The 13,400-nt window shown below is 52.1% G+C and overlaps 6 protein-coding genes across 6 annotated transcripts; all 6 read left to right on the top strand.

Moving 5' to 3' along the window:
* Positions 1–220: 220 nt before the first annotated feature.
* Positions 221–1,777, top strand: M421DRAFT_104476 (FAD binding domain-containing protein; the record flags this gene model as incomplete). The annotated part of the gene is made up of 1 exon (XM_033587026.1): positions 221–1,777. The coding sequence occupies one exon, from the start codon at positions 221–223 to the stop codon at positions 1,775–1,777; it is 1,557 nt and encodes a 518-aa protein (XP_033443621.1).
* A 1,829-nt stretch (positions 1,778–3,606) lies between these two features.
* M421DRAFT_425892 (alpha/beta-hydrolase) lies at positions 3,607–5,393 on the top strand. The gene is made up of 2 exons (XM_033594226.1): positions 3,607–4,013; positions 4,063–5,393. Exons 1-2 carry the CDS (start codon positions 3,706–3,708, stop codon positions 5,072–5,074), a joined length of 1,320 nt encoding a protein of 439 aa, XP_033443620.1. The 5' UTR covers positions 3,607–3,705; the 3' UTR covers positions 5,075–5,393.
* Positions 5,394–5,621: 228 nt separating this feature from the next.
* Positions 5,622–6,809, top strand: M421DRAFT_326654 (uncharacterized protein). Its single transcript, XM_033589342.1, has 2 exons — positions 5,622–6,624; positions 6,682–6,809. The coding sequence occupies exon 1, from the start codon at positions 5,742–5,744 to the stop codon at positions 6,309–6,311; it is 570 nt and encodes a 189-aa protein (XP_033443619.1). The 5' UTR covers positions 5,622–5,741; the 3' UTR covers positions 6,312–6,624; positions 6,682–6,809.
* M421DRAFT_425891 (Isochorismatase hydrolase) lies at positions 6,378–7,545 on the top strand. The gene is made up of 4 exons (XM_033594225.1): positions 6,378–6,537; positions 6,590–6,624; positions 6,682–6,908; positions 6,956–7,545. Exons 1-4 carry the CDS (start codon positions 6,474–6,476, stop codon positions 7,377–7,379), a joined length of 750 nt encoding a protein of 249 aa, XP_033443618.1. The 5' UTR covers positions 6,378–6,473; the 3' UTR covers positions 7,380–7,545.
* A 1,130-nt stretch (positions 7,546–8,675) lies between these two features.
* Positions 8,676–9,383, top strand: M421DRAFT_425889 (uncharacterized protein). The gene has a single exon (XM_033594224.1). It carries the CDS (start codon positions 8,807–8,809, stop codon positions 9,281–9,283), a length of 477 nt encoding a protein of 158 aa, XP_033443617.1. The 5' UTR covers positions 8,676–8,806; the 3' UTR covers positions 9,284–9,383.
* A 160-nt stretch (positions 9,384–9,543) lies between these two features.
* M421DRAFT_425888 (SET domain-containing protein RMS1) lies at positions 9,544–11,521 on the top strand. Its single transcript, XM_033594223.1, has 4 exons — positions 9,544–9,836; positions 9,885–10,489; positions 10,539–10,772; positions 10,822–11,521. Exons 1-4 carry the CDS (start codon positions 9,713–9,715, stop codon positions 11,269–11,271), a joined length of 1,413 nt encoding a protein of 470 aa, XP_033443616.1. The 5' UTR covers positions 9,544–9,712; the 3' UTR covers positions 11,272–11,521.
* Positions 11,522–13,400: the final 1,879 nt, after the last annotated feature.

The following is a 13,400-nucleotide window of genomic DNA, read 5'->3' as shown; positions in this document are numbered from 1 at the left end:
AAGAGGGGGTACCGGTAGACACTCTGTCGCAGATAACAAGGGAAAGAATCAAGCGGGAATTCCAATCGCGCACACAAGAGCACCCTGCGTTCACCTCAACTTGTCAAGCAGGCACCGCCCACTAGCGCAACAAGCCATCAACACCAACCACACAGAAGCCACACAGAAGCCACAACTGGAAGTTCAACGCAAAAGAGCTGGGAACACAACCAAAAGCAAAATGGACATTACAACGGGGCCAACACGAGCATCCCACGAGCGGATCGTCGCAGGCATCCAAAAGCGCATATCCCAATTCCACAGCACCTCAACACCGTTCCGCATTTACCACGGCAGCACAAACAGCACGCGCCATGCCTCCTTCGACCCCTCCGCCATCATCGACGTCTCCGGTTTGAACAGAATCCTGAGTATCGACACTTCTGCTTCTACTGCGCTCGTTGAACCGAACGTGCCCATGGATAAACTGGTCGCTAGAACCGCAGTGCAAGGCTTCTTGCCGCCTGTGGTTATGGAATTTCCTGGAATCACTGTGGGAGGCGGGTTTGTGGGGACGGCGGGCGAAAGCAGTAGTTTCAAGTACGGGTTCTTCGATCGCACGGTCGTGAGAGCCGAGGTTATTCTTGCGAATGGCACGCTCGTGAACTGCTCGGCGACTGAGAATGCTGAGCTTTTCGAAGGGCTTAGAGGAAGTTTCGGCACGTTGGGTGTGTTGACGCTGGTTGAGGTCATGCTTGTACCGCTGAAGAGCTGGGTTGAGGTCACTTACCGTCGCACCACGTCGAGTAAAGAGGCAGTGGAAGTGTTACAGGCGGAGACAGAAAAGGAAGAAAACGACTATGTTGATGGCGTGCTGTTCGCAAAAGATTCGGGTGTCGTGGTATCCGGTCGCTTGCTCTCAGAGCCGTCATCTCCAAAGATACCAGTACGTCGTTTCTCGCGGCCTTGGGATGAGTGGTTCTGGATCCACGCTCGCTCGCTCGTTTCTTCACCCCTGAGAGCTCCCAAGACACCGACTGTCGAGCTGGTGCCCGTCGAAGACTACCTCTTCCGGTATGATCGCGGTGCTTTCTGGATGGGTATGTACGCATACTACCATTTTTTTGTACCGTTCTGGTATGTCTTTCGCGTACTGCTGGACTACTTCATGCACACACGGATCATGTACCATGCGCTGCACGCATCAGGCTACACGGATCGGTACGTCATACAAGATATTGCATTTCCAGCAGGGAATGCAGAGGCGTTTGTAGATTACGTCGACGATAAGTTCGGCATCTACCCGTTGTGGTTGTGCCCATTGCGCAAAGATGGCCGTGTTTCGATGGGTCATCCAAAGCAATTCGAGGGGCACGTAGGCGGACAGAAGCAGAGCGGCCACGCGTACGAGAGCTTGTACATCAATGTCGGTGTCTGGGGTCCGTATCCTTCGTTCGAGCTCGAGTATGTCCGGGCAAATCGTGAGCTTGAGAAGAAGACCGGCGACCTTGGCGGTCTGAAGTGGTTGTATTCGAGGGTATTCTACACGGAAGACGAGTGGTGGCAGCTGTACGATAAAAATAAGTACGACGAGCTGAGAAGGAAGTTTGGGGCGACTGGGCTACCATCCATCTGGGAGAAGGTCCGTGATCGGGGCAATAAGAAGGAAGATTACGGGACGGATGTAAAGGGCTTGTTGAAGAGGCTGATTAGAAGCAGTGCTTTGCTGAGTGGATTCTACGGAATTTACAAGGCGGTGAGAGGTGGTGACTATATGCTAAAGAAGAAGAGTAGTTGAGCATAGTCAATGACTTTGAACGCCTAAGCCTCATCTTCCCGACAGTCTTGCCTAGGTAAAAGGTGGTGGAAACACCGACTATTGGTGATCTACGTTGATCTAGCTCGTGACCACGAATTGACCTATGTTGCCGAAACATCTATGGGCTATCGGTATGCATCGGTCGTGATGGGAACAATACTGCAGTGTTCTCTCTCCGGTGGTACAAATAAGAGTCAACCACGCGTGTACATGCGAGGCGAGCTCGTACGCGTGTCTGTACCACCCCTGTGGCACATGTAAGACAACAAAGACGCTCATCCTGGCCGGCTGAAGGGAGAGTTACATGATCCGGAAACTTTGATGAAAGCGCAAGCATGTGCCAACACTTACATATTTTGTCTGACGAATGCAAGCGGTGTGAATTGCTGTTGCCATTGGCGTATCAGCGACAACGGCATCTCGCAGACCCAGGGTAACGACTGCAGGTGTAGAGCAGCAGCAGCAACTTGCTTTGGAAGCACGAGACGGACAGCAAGCCAACACGAAGCCAACAAATTGAGCCTCAGTCGCAGAGAGGTTGCGGATGGAGGGGTGTCTATCCAGCCAGTCAGCTAAATGCAAGCTGCTGGTGTGGGTCGGCGTTCAAAGCCTCCCGAGAGATCGTGCCTCCATCATTCTGTTAAACTTTTATCAATAATCCCATCGGCGCTGCATCTTCTTTGTCACATTTGCGGCCCAGTCTGCACAATCGACCGTTGCTCCGGCTTTGATAGGTCAAGAAGGTCATTGGCCATCGATGACGTGCGCGGAAGCTGGAACCCCCGAGAGCCTCGACGATTCCAAATGGCCGGTGGGCAGCTATCGTCAAACCCACAGTTTAGACCGTCGTGAACAAAGATTTATCGAAAAGACCCCTTGATTTGGGAAGGGTGCATTCTTTGTTGTGTTTTCACAACCGTCAAAGCCCCGGGGCCGCTGGCAGCTGCCGTACCCAGTAACAGCGCAGCGTTGTCTCCGGCAGGGAACTCCATCCCGCCATGCAGCAAGCTGTGCGCCCTGCAGCAAAGCAACGGCACTCCACTCTCAGTGCTCTTTGAAGGCGACATCACGATAATTGCATCTGCAAGGCAGATAGAGGCGCCAATCATTAGCAGGACGGGTATGACGCAGCGTCGATTCTCCCACTGCGGTGACAATGTGCCTACACGACCAAGCCTTGACCAGACGCTTTCCATCATCTCCAGCTCCAGGTGGGCGCCTTGTTGTGCTGTACGCCAAAACAGCACATCGCGATGCTCCTAGTAGTAGTCTAGTAACTATTTGTGCCGGGGTGCTGCTAACATACGCTGAGTACACAAACACTGGAACTAGTTGCATCACTACAGCTCCTAGACCTACCCGGGCTAGCTATGATGCCATTTCTCCAGCTTCCCCGGCACCTAGGTTCAGCATCGTCATGAGTGGAAGCACGGGCATTCTGACAAAACACCTCCGGTGAGCCGTATGAACTCGATCTGGCACCGATTTGAGATGCAGATCCTCAGCTTGGGACCAGCAAGACATCCCTCCGGCACTGCTCGGCACATGCTCAATTGGTTGCACAGCATCCGTTCGGACGACAGAGCTGCTGCATTGCTCCGGGTGGAAAATGCTACGCGCCGAGCCGCAACAATTCCAGTTGAATTCGGATTGCAAATGGCGCTCTCGCCAGCCTCAAAATCAGCGGACTTATGGCGAACGCGCCTTGACCGTGCGTACTAATTGTTTTCGGGCCCGGGCTGAGGTGATCTAGTATCTACATTCGCTTTGCGTACCTGACTACTACATATACAATGACACGCCGCTGACGACAGCACCCTTCTCTCACTTGTTGATAAAGGTTTCAATTGCCCACGGTTGCTTTTTGATCCACTTCAACCATACCGGTACACACAATAGCACCCACAATGAAGGCGTTCGCTGCATCTCTATTTGCTGGCTATGCCGCTGCCAAGCAATGTCAGATTCTCAGTATCCCCGTAGACATCGTCTCCCGACAGGGTGTGTTCAAGGAGGTTCCCGTCGAGACCAACCTTGAGGTTGGTGCCTTCGCGACCCGCTTCAATCAGTACCAGTACAACTACACTGCTGAGCTCCTCACCGGCTTCCAGACTCTGCAGAAGAGCATCAATATCTCTGCGCAGTACTGCAAACCGGATGGCGGGAGCAATAGCATTGTCCAGATCCTGACTCACGGCATCGGCTTTGACAAGAGGTGAGCTTTCTTACCACGCACGATGCTTGCCCTTACTAATCCTTTCCAGCTATTGGGACCTGTCCTACGATAACTACAATTACTCGTACGTAAACACAGCCACCGCTGCTGGCTACAGCACTCTCGCCATCGACCGTTACGGTATCGGCAACTCCACCCACGGCGATCCCTTCAACGAGATTCAGGCTCAGGCCGAGGTGGAGGCGCTCAACGAAGTCACTAAGAAGATCCGCGCTGGATCCATTCCCGAGATTACTTGCTCGTATGAGAAGGTCGTTCACGTGGGTCACTCCTTTGGCTCTGTGCAGTCCTACTGGCTGTCTGCTCTGTACCCCAACAACACCGATGGTGTCGTTCTGACTGGTTACTCCACTGCTGGCCAGTTCCTCCCATACATTGTCGCTGGTTGGAATCTCCACAGCGCACGTCTCAACCAGCCCTTCCGCTTTGGCAATGCTTCCTCCGCGGGCGTCCAGGCGCTCGCCCAGAAGTACGGTGTGTCAGGCGACGTCGTACCCGGACTCACAGCTCTGTTAAACCAAATCAGCGTCGATGTTAGCACAGATGATGTATGGCAATACGTCGCTTCTACTGAGGTTAACGACCTAATCAATGGCTACAATCATACCGTCTTCCAGTACGACTACCCCTCTGGCTACTTCGCTCACTCCGCTCTCACTGCCTTGCAGTATGCCTTCCTCTTCCCCGACCAGTATGACACTGGCTTCGCTGTTGAGGGCGAGAAGACCAAGCAGCCCGTCACTGCTGGGGAGCTCTTCACTATCGGCAACGCACCCATGATGTCTCCCTTTACTGGACCCGCTTTTGTCATCACCGGCGAGCACGACGTACCTTTCTGCGGCGGTAACTGCTACGGCATGGTCCCGAATATGACTGCCGCGAACATTCCGGCTGGTGTTATAGCCACCTTCCCTGCCGCGTCCACCTTCGAGGCCTACATCCAGCCTAACACTGGGCACGGTCTGAACTTCCATTACAATGCGACCGCTGGCTACCAGGTTATCCAGGATTTCCTTGGCCGTAATGGACTCAAGGCCTAAGCGGCTGCGCAACGCTATCTCCGCGGTGCCAATGCTGCCTTCCTCCAGGCTGTGGAAAGTGGCCCGCGTTTAGTGACCCGTGCGTGTCATCGCATTTAATAATTGCAACCAGCTGAAATGGTGTAAATGCAATCTCCAGCAAGATGATACTATCCTAGAATTCACACAACCAACGTGCTGCTACCGCGGAGCTGGAACTGCTTTAGACTTGTCGTACTATTGAGGCTTAAGCGAAGGAGCGTACATCCATACCCACATACCCTATAACTATTCGGTTAACATACGAGTAATGTAATCATCTAATGACAACGAAAACGGCGAACTTCGTGCAAATAGGGACGTGAGTCACAACCATTTTGTAATCACCCCGACACAAGATTCGCGCGACGTAGATCCGTGATGTGGTGGCTGATCCTCGGTCATCCAGGGCGAGGCAAGGCTGTGGATCCGCCCCACCTCCGGCCTTCCAGCAACTTCATCATCCTCACTGCGCGACTCCAGCCTCACCCCTTATCTTGGTGATTACACAATTATCATTGATCAGAGACGGTAAGGCATGCCACAATGCGACTGTGGCAAGGTGAGCACACGGCGCGTCCCGCTTTGAGGGGCTTGTTCATCTCTGATTAACGTGCCTGCGGGCCATGCTCCGTTTTCGAGGCCCTTCATGCGCACTCGCCAACATGCAAGCCTGCTGGAATTGCCTCCAGGCGTGGTTTCAAATGCTGATGAATTCATTTGTATCTGCTTACATGCATACAACGAGCGGGGGGTTCCCACTAGGCTTGCATACAGAACAGCTCCAAGCGAAAAGAGGCGTTGCGGGGCACATGTCAGTTGCTTGAACAGTAATGGCTTATCAAATACCGCATTTGGTGCAAAACACTCGACGTCAGGCTGGCATGGCTCGCGTGGTGACTTACAGCACAGCCGTTGCGGAACGGAAGAGCGAGCCACGAGCGCAACGGGTAGCCTAATTGACCAGTCCCTGACGTTTTCCCGCTGTAGTCTGCCAATTGGATATCCAGTCTTTGAACCTACATTCTTTGCCAGGTTAGTCAGTTCTTCGAAATCAAACTCAGAACCTATTCTCGCTACCGATGAGACCCGCGATGCGACCTTCATGCACCTCCACTCAACAAACGATAGCAGCATCGCACGGGCACGCAGCATCGCATGGGCACGCCGCAAGCGAGTAGATAGGCTCATTATGGCCGACACGAGGGTAATTTTGTAGCTTGGCCGGACTCTGGGAGGAAGGAGGTCGACCGAAGGCGGGAAACCACTAGGAAGTATAAAGAGAGCCTTGTGCCGCTGCCATACACTCATCACGCCATCCTCACACCACTCCGACAGACAAGCTTTGACAGCCGAGTCTATTCGCAGATCAGGTTTCAAGATGAAGTTCGGAACAAGCATCGCATTCTTGGCTACCAGCCTCTTCAGTGCCGTCAGTGGTGATGGTATGCTACACACCATTCAATTGGCCATATGAAAAAGTTTGACAAGTGCCAGCTGTGCCATGGGAGCGTATCGACAAAAACAACGCGGTTCGTCTTGGATATCATCGACATATCACCACCACTCTAGCTAACATGTGATGATAGCTGTTGCTCATCCTCGATCTCCAAGTTGGCCTCTACCAGCTCGCTCGTGACTGGGATCATACCCTCTATAAGGAGAACATTATGGCTCATGCCGAGCTTGGCAAACTGTTCGACTTGCCTGTCATCTTGACAACTTCTGCCGATACTGGTCCGAACGGTCCGCTGCCAAAGGAAATGATCGAGATGTACCCCAACGCGCCTCTTATCCGCCGTCAGGGTGAGGTCAAGTAGAGCAGCCATCAGCTCTTCATGTTCGTAACTGACCGTGATCCAGTGCGTGGGACAACGCGGAGTTCCGCGCTGCAGTTGAGGCATCCGGCAAGAAGCAAATCATCGTCGCCGGAATCGTTACCGACGTGTGCACCGCTTTCCTCGCTCTTTCCTTACGCGCTGAAGGCTACTCCGTCTTTGCCAATATCGAAGGTTCCGGTACTACCACTCAGCTCATCCGCGACACTGCGAATTCCCGCATGGAGCGTGCTGGCGTCCAGCTCGTCAGCCTGTTCGCTATTGTGTGTGACCTTATGCGCGATTGGCGTGCGACTCCAGGTGCTGGTGAGGTCCTGCCGTACCTTGACAAATACTTGCCTGTTTACGGCATGCTTGCCAGGGGCCATGCTGCCGCCATCGAGAACGGCACCCTCATTCCTGGTGAGGCTGACTTGATCACCGGCCAAAACGGTACTGTCGTCCTCTAGAGGTAGACTCATGCTCAAGGTCGAAGACTTGAGGATATCAGGGGTTGACAGACATTGGTGGGAGGTTTTCACGGAGATGTTATGAAGCTCTGATGGATGACATGAGCGCAGACAGAAGTTGGGTAGCTGATCCAAATTCTAATCTCACTCCTTCATCTGTTTCGGTGTCCTTTCTTCTGGTACATCTGGCATAATTTTACGCATTTTGCAGCGCGTCGTAACGCTCAACAACCTTCAATACATGGCATTGCCCCACAGAGGTACGCAATCCTCATGAGTAGTTCCCCACAAGAGAAATGTTGATAGCTATCAAAGGGCTGAAAATGATATGTAACCATATGTCGTGCGCATCTTGATTGACCGTTGCTCTTAGAACACGACGACACGCACCTCTCGTATGCGCACCCAAAAGGTATCCATATGGGGCTATCGCGAATGAGCCACGATTTCAGTGCGATTATGATCGCGATTCGCGAGGAGGGTGGTCAAGATGGTTAAGATGGGCAAGGACGGTGGGATCGAGATGAATCGGAGCTATAGTGCGAGAGAGCCATTTAGACTCCTTGCTGGCCAGGTGTAAAATGGCTTTCCCTTTGTCATTTCGAGCGACTTCGGAAACAGCATCTAGGCAGTGATGCCTCGCCTATTAGACGTAGTAGCAACCTAAGTCCTTTAGAAAATGGTCTAAGCCATGACCCAGGTCCCGACTCCATCACCATTCCCAGAGATCACTCTTCTCCAACGAACGCTCTCATATGAATTTCACAGACGGCTTGAACCATAGATGAGCACACGTTGGACAGTCATTCTTGCCAGCTCGGATATGATGCACCAGACATCTCGCGCCAAGATAATGACCAGAGAAGCGGATGCGCACAGTTGGCTCTCAGTGAGCCAAGTCTGAGCAAGTGTCGTATGTCTTGCATCGATGTGCGAAAACTTTGTAGTCGCACATAGTGTTGGGGCAGAGCGGGCATACCTTGTCGTGCTTCTTGTTGGTCAGTTCAAGCATTCTGTAGTGTTCTAAATCATTGGCGAAGGAAGGTGGAAGCGGCATAGATCCCGCATCGTACAAAGTATTAGGTAGCTTTTGCTGATGTACCATGGTGTAGGCCGAACGTAACGGTGAGCGGTCTAGCCGTAGACAAGACGAAGCTGACGGGAGCTTGTATCTGGTCATGATGGTGATTAGCTGCAGATGTGACGACAGATTATGCGCTGTCAGTAAAGTCTCTTACAGCTGTCGAAAGCAAGCGAGCACCACTCTTTACCCTCTCGCTGCACCTTCACCGACAGACGCTCTTCAAACTGAGCCCGATGAAGAATTCAAGAGTATAGTGACTGCCTGACTGGAATCGATCACCCCACAACGACGCTTGAAACCACAACATTTCCAACGTACTGCTAAACAGTGCAAGTAGCGCAATATGCCAAATCTCATTCCTGAATTTCAGATTGCGAACTTTCTCGCCAACAATACTAAGCCCCTGGAGCTTGTGGAACTTTCCTCGATAACTGATCCAGAGACTCAATGCCCCATCTGCCATAATTCCTTCGCTGGGCCACCACAGGACTACGTGCACCCGGATCTGCCTGGGGATGAGGAGGAGTACGCTGTGCAGATTGACAATCGGGGCGAGTGCACCCACATTTTTGGCCGTCACTGCTTGGAGCACCACATCCGCAGCGGTAACCCATGGAGTCATGTCTGCCCGTTGTGCCGAACGGAATGGTTTCCCGCGCCAAACGCTGGAAGGCAAGATATGCTCTTGAACGTCGAACGGACATTAACGGCTCTGGCATCAATAGAACTAGTCGACGAGCATGCGATACAGGAGCTCGAGCAGGTGGAACTGGCTTTGGGGAGGATTAGAGACTCGCTGTACGACTCGCGCTGGATTTGAGCGCGTGTGGAGCCCGTTGGCGATGACGTAGGTCCCGCGAAGTGTACAATACCTCAACGAATGAGGCGGGTTTGTGACATAATTAGAATCGAGACTTTATGGCATTGATTCTTATGCGAGGGGTTAGAACCCAAGATTATGATCGAATGTCTCAAGGAGTTTGGACAGACTACGACAACTCTCACTAGTCTATCTTTGGCTCTAGCGCACAAACTCCTTCCTCGTAGCGCGATGTGTCGTGATGACACAACTCAGCGCCATTCGAAACCCTGCATTAGAGTTCTGGAGAGCCTTTACGACTCGTCACTAATCCCGTGCGCCGCCTTCGCGTGCTTCTCTACTGCGTGGAAACACAATTTTTACCTGCAGCCACTCATCGTGTAAAAGTCTGGTTGCAGGCATTAAAAGTGGCCAGACGATTCCGCGATAATGGCAGACTTTCAACAATCGACAAATCGCTTTCTCAGCTGGTTCAAGTTGGTCGGCGGCGAATTCAAGGACGACCTCATTGAGGTTCAAGATCTGAGGGCTCAAGGCGCAGGTCGAGGCATCGGTATGTCTGCACAATCGACTGTATCTATGCCACACTCACTCGTGGAAGTTGCAAAAAAAGACATTCCTGAAGATTGCACACTTCTCACAATACCAAGATCCGCCATCATCAACATCGAAACGTCCGAACTTCCTAAGAAGCTACCAAAGGTGTTTGAAGCCGCGTTTGACGAGGAAGATGAAGACACCGAACCCCTCGATCCTTGGGAGTCGCTCATACTCATTATGGTCTATGAATACCTGCAAGGTGATGCTTCGCGATGGAAACCCTACTTGGATGTCCTGCCGACAACTTTCGACACGCCTATGTTTTGGACTGAATCAGAGCTTAAGGAACTCGAAGTCACCGTGCTAACGAAAGATAAGATCGGAAGACAAGCCAGCGATGATAAGCTTCGTACTCGCATCGTTCCTGTCGTGAAACATAATCCGGACATCTTCTATCCTGTCGGCAAGAATCAGCTTACAGAGGACGATCTGCTCAATCTGGCGCACCGGATGGGCAGCACAATCATGGCTTATGCTTTCGACTTGGAAAATGACGAGGAAGAAGATGAAGCGGATGAAGATGGTTGGGTCGTCGATAGGGATGCACAGAAGATGCTAGGTATGGTACCTATGGCTGACATTTTGAATGCTAACGCCGACTTCAATGTACGTTTGATACACAAAAGCGACGTTATTGTATTGATTCAACTTCCAGGCTCACGTCAACCACGGTGAAAGCCTCGAAGTCACGAGTCTTCGTTCTGATATCAAAGCTGGCACCGAGATTCTGAACTATTACGGCGCTATGCCTTCATCTGAAGTTCTGCGACGCTATGGATACATCACAACCGAGTACCACAGGTACGATGAAGTTGAAATCCCTCGTAGCGCTGTTGCACAGGCCCTGGGTAGAGCAACTGGCCTCTCGCCTTCTGAGCTACTCGAGATGGTAAGCGAGTCAGACTTTCTAACATGAGTCTTTTACTGAGTGGTCGCAGGGCATTGAGATAGACGCAGATAAAGAAGGCGATCCGTATATCATCGAGCGCGACTCGGGCGCGCCTAACGAAGAGGGCCGTCTTATCGAGGAAGCGAAGATGGACGAGTTCCCTGAGCTTGAGGAAGAGCTCAAACTCGCGCTAAAGGCCATAAAAAAGCACAAGCCAGAAATGATTGCAGATAATAGGAAGCGCGATGGGGCTGTCAATGCTGTCATTACCGAAGTGGTGGCTGACAAACTCGCACAATACCCTACATCGATAAGGGAAGATCGAGCCATTTTGAAGAAGTCTGGTATTACAAACAGGCACCGCATGGCAGTTGAGGTGCGGTTGGGAGAGAAGGTTTTGCTGGAAGAGGCTCTTACCATGCTGAGGGCCAGAAGTGCTGCGGTAGCCAACGAGGACGAGGAACGACCAGCGAAGAAGATGAAGAGCAAAGCACAATAAGGGGCAAGAATTTCCAGAGCGTCTAAAGTTGAGTTCCAAGACCCGCGTCAAGTTGTCATTACCCACTTAGATCCGCCCGCTGGCCGTAGAACTCCCTTAAAGTCTGCTCAACCTCCTCGAGTGTCCATATAACCTCCTCGCTCCCATCCTTGACCTGTAACTTCTCTCGCACTCGCTGCGTGAAATTGGATCCGTCTTGCGTAATACTTGATTGCGATGTTTGCTGCTCATCACGCGGTGGACTCCTCGACCTGTTACGACTTGTGCGGCCTGCTGCAAGAGTCATGGAGCGCGTCATCATTCCGTTGTTCGAGGACGTCCGCAAAGAATGGGACCGCCGATTCGATCGACTCCTGCGACTAGAGTCGCGAAACCACACATCGCGACAAAGAGGACACTGTTTCTTCCACGGCCCTGAGGATCGAAGATGTGCTCGCAGGCATTGCTTCCCAATGACGTGACCACAGCATCGCCTCAGACCAGAGACTTCTGCCACCATCTCGATGCGCACAGCCCACTCTCCCTCTTTGCCTCCACGAGCGGAACCATGTGTTGGGTATTCGATGTACGGCTCGAGACAGATGCTGCACGATCGGTCGCTCGACGGAAGTAGGGACAAACGCAAAGGTGTAGTGAAGATTGCGCCCTGCATCGGATTCTTGCAACGTAAGAACGAAGGACGGTGTAAAAGCGGATGCAATAGACAAGGGGTAGAACACAGTATTTGACGTTGGATGTCTATTCACAGGCTCGGTGCATTCGAGCGTGAAGATTTATATCGACGAGGCAATAGAGCACATGATTAAGCCAGGGCATACCATGGGAAGCGAACGCAGGCATGAACCCTGATCCAAACGAAGCCTGCCCAAATTCAAAGAACCCACAACAGGAATCTCGCCTTCCATCAAGCACGCAGCTTGTCACGCAGAATAGTCCACTGGCTAGGCTATTCATAGTTGAGCTTCAAGCTCTCCTATCATATATCTCCAGGTTACTTCAATATCATTTTGGAAGATGCCGGAAATATCCGTGCCCCCATCAGCGATGACTCCATTGGCGACTTGGTCTTCAGATGAGAGATTGCCAACATCTGCAGATTCTTCGCGTGTCACGCCAATTCGGACGCGAAGTGTGTGTCACGTAGGCTGATCTGATTGTACAGCTGTAAAACCGTATTTGAACCGCTGTTGAAGTGCGCCAACGATGCGCGAGAATCTACCCATCTTCCATAGTGGAATCAGCTCCAGAACCAAGACTACCAGAAAACGCGTACGACAAGTCGTCAGAGAGGACCAAGTTTTTGTTCCAAGCAGCTAGGTTCTGGAGTTTTGGACCTGTGAACGCGGCGAGCTTGTGCCAGCCACCGTCAGGTACACGTGCTAGCGCTTCTTGAACCTGGGAAAGGTACTCCTTTCCCATCTTCAGCGTTTGCACTTTCGCAATCAGTTAGCACCTGCTGTGAAGCGTGAGGCAACGTGCGCGTTGCTGACCCGAATACCCAAGCTGACCTTGCTGGCGCTGTGAATCGCTGGGTCATGCCACTCTCTCGCGGCAATCTCCCACAACCCTTCACCGACCGACGAGAATTACACATGGGTCGTGGGCGTGTGCCACCCAACTAGCGTGTGCCACTTAGGATTCGCATCTTTCGTGTCATCCCAAGCTGGCGAGGGGCCCCAGATCGCGGTGACAGTAAACCTGACCTTGCAGCTTGGCCAAGCTGTATCATAAGCGCCATACATTAGCATTAATGAAACATCTCAGAGCTTTTGAAGCTACATGCTGAGCGAATACCATCGGCGCCTACCATTAGGTCAGATATGGTGGATGAGCCCTCTTTGATCTGTAGCTCTACACTTGCAGCACCGTGGACAACGATACGGAAGAGCCTTTTTGACAGCTGAACGGTCCCCAGGACGGATGCAGGACAGTAGTGCGGATTGAGGCTTGATTTTCTGAGTTCGAATGGGAACACGACCTGGGCTCGTCTTCAACGGTTCGCGGCGATGTAGCAATTTATCTGATCGTCCATTACTAACACGCAAAGTCAGCGATGCTAGTTCTGCTGGAGATCGAGACCTGAATCACAGGTCAAGAGCTATCCAGGCTGGACGGTCGCTGTTCACATC

The sequence above is a fragment of the Didymella exigua genome (assembly GCF_010094145.1).
Source record: "Didymella exigua CBS 183.55 unplaced genomic scaffold M421scaffold_51, whole genome shotgun sequence".
Taxonomy (NCBI): Eukaryota; Fungi; Ascomycota; class Dothideomycetes; order Pleosporales; family Didymellaceae; genus Didymella; species Didymella exigua.
The sequence above is the reverse complement of the archived record's forward strand: the minus strand, read 5'-3'. Positions and strand labels throughout refer to the sequence as shown.

Coding starts and splice junctions, on each gene's coding strand:
- M421DRAFT_425889 (XM_033594224.1), top strand. CDS start 8,807: ATGCCAAATCTCATTCCTGAATTTCAGATTGCGAACTTTCTCGCCAAC.
- M421DRAFT_326654 (XM_033589342.1), top strand. CDS start 5,742: ATGCGCACTCGCCAACATGCAAGCCTGCTGGAATTGCCTCCAGGCGTG.
- M421DRAFT_425888 (XM_033594223.1), top strand. CDS start 9,713: ATGGCAGACTTTCAACAATCGACAAATCGCTTTCTCAGCTGGTTCAAG. Junction 9,837..9,884: donor AGGCGCAGGTCGAGGCATCG/GTATGTCTGCAC, acceptor CACTCGTGGAAG/TTGCAAAAAAAGACATTCCT. Junction 10,490..10,538: donor ATGCTAACGCCGACTTCAAT/GTACGTTTGATA, acceptor TTCAACTTCCAG/GCTCACGTCAACCACGGTGA.
- M421DRAFT_425891 (XM_033594225.1), top strand. CDS start 6,474: ATGAAGTTCGGAACAAGCATCGCATTCTTGGCTACCAGCCTCTTCAGT. Junction 6,538..6,589: donor CAGTGCCGTCAGTGGTGATG/GTATGCTACACA, acceptor GACAAGTGCCAG/CTGTGCCATGGGAGCGTATC. Junction 6,625..6,681: donor GTATCGACAAAAACAACGCG/GTTCGTCTTGGA, acceptor ATGTGATGATAG/CTGTTGCTCATCCTCGATCT.
- M421DRAFT_425892 (XM_033594226.1), top strand. CDS start 3,706: ATGAAGGCGTTCGCTGCATCTCTATTTGCTGGCTATGCCGCTGCCAAG. Junction 4,014..4,062: donor GGCATCGGCTTTGACAAGAG/GTGAGCTTTCTT, acceptor AATCCTTTCCAG/CTATTGGGACCTGTCCTACG.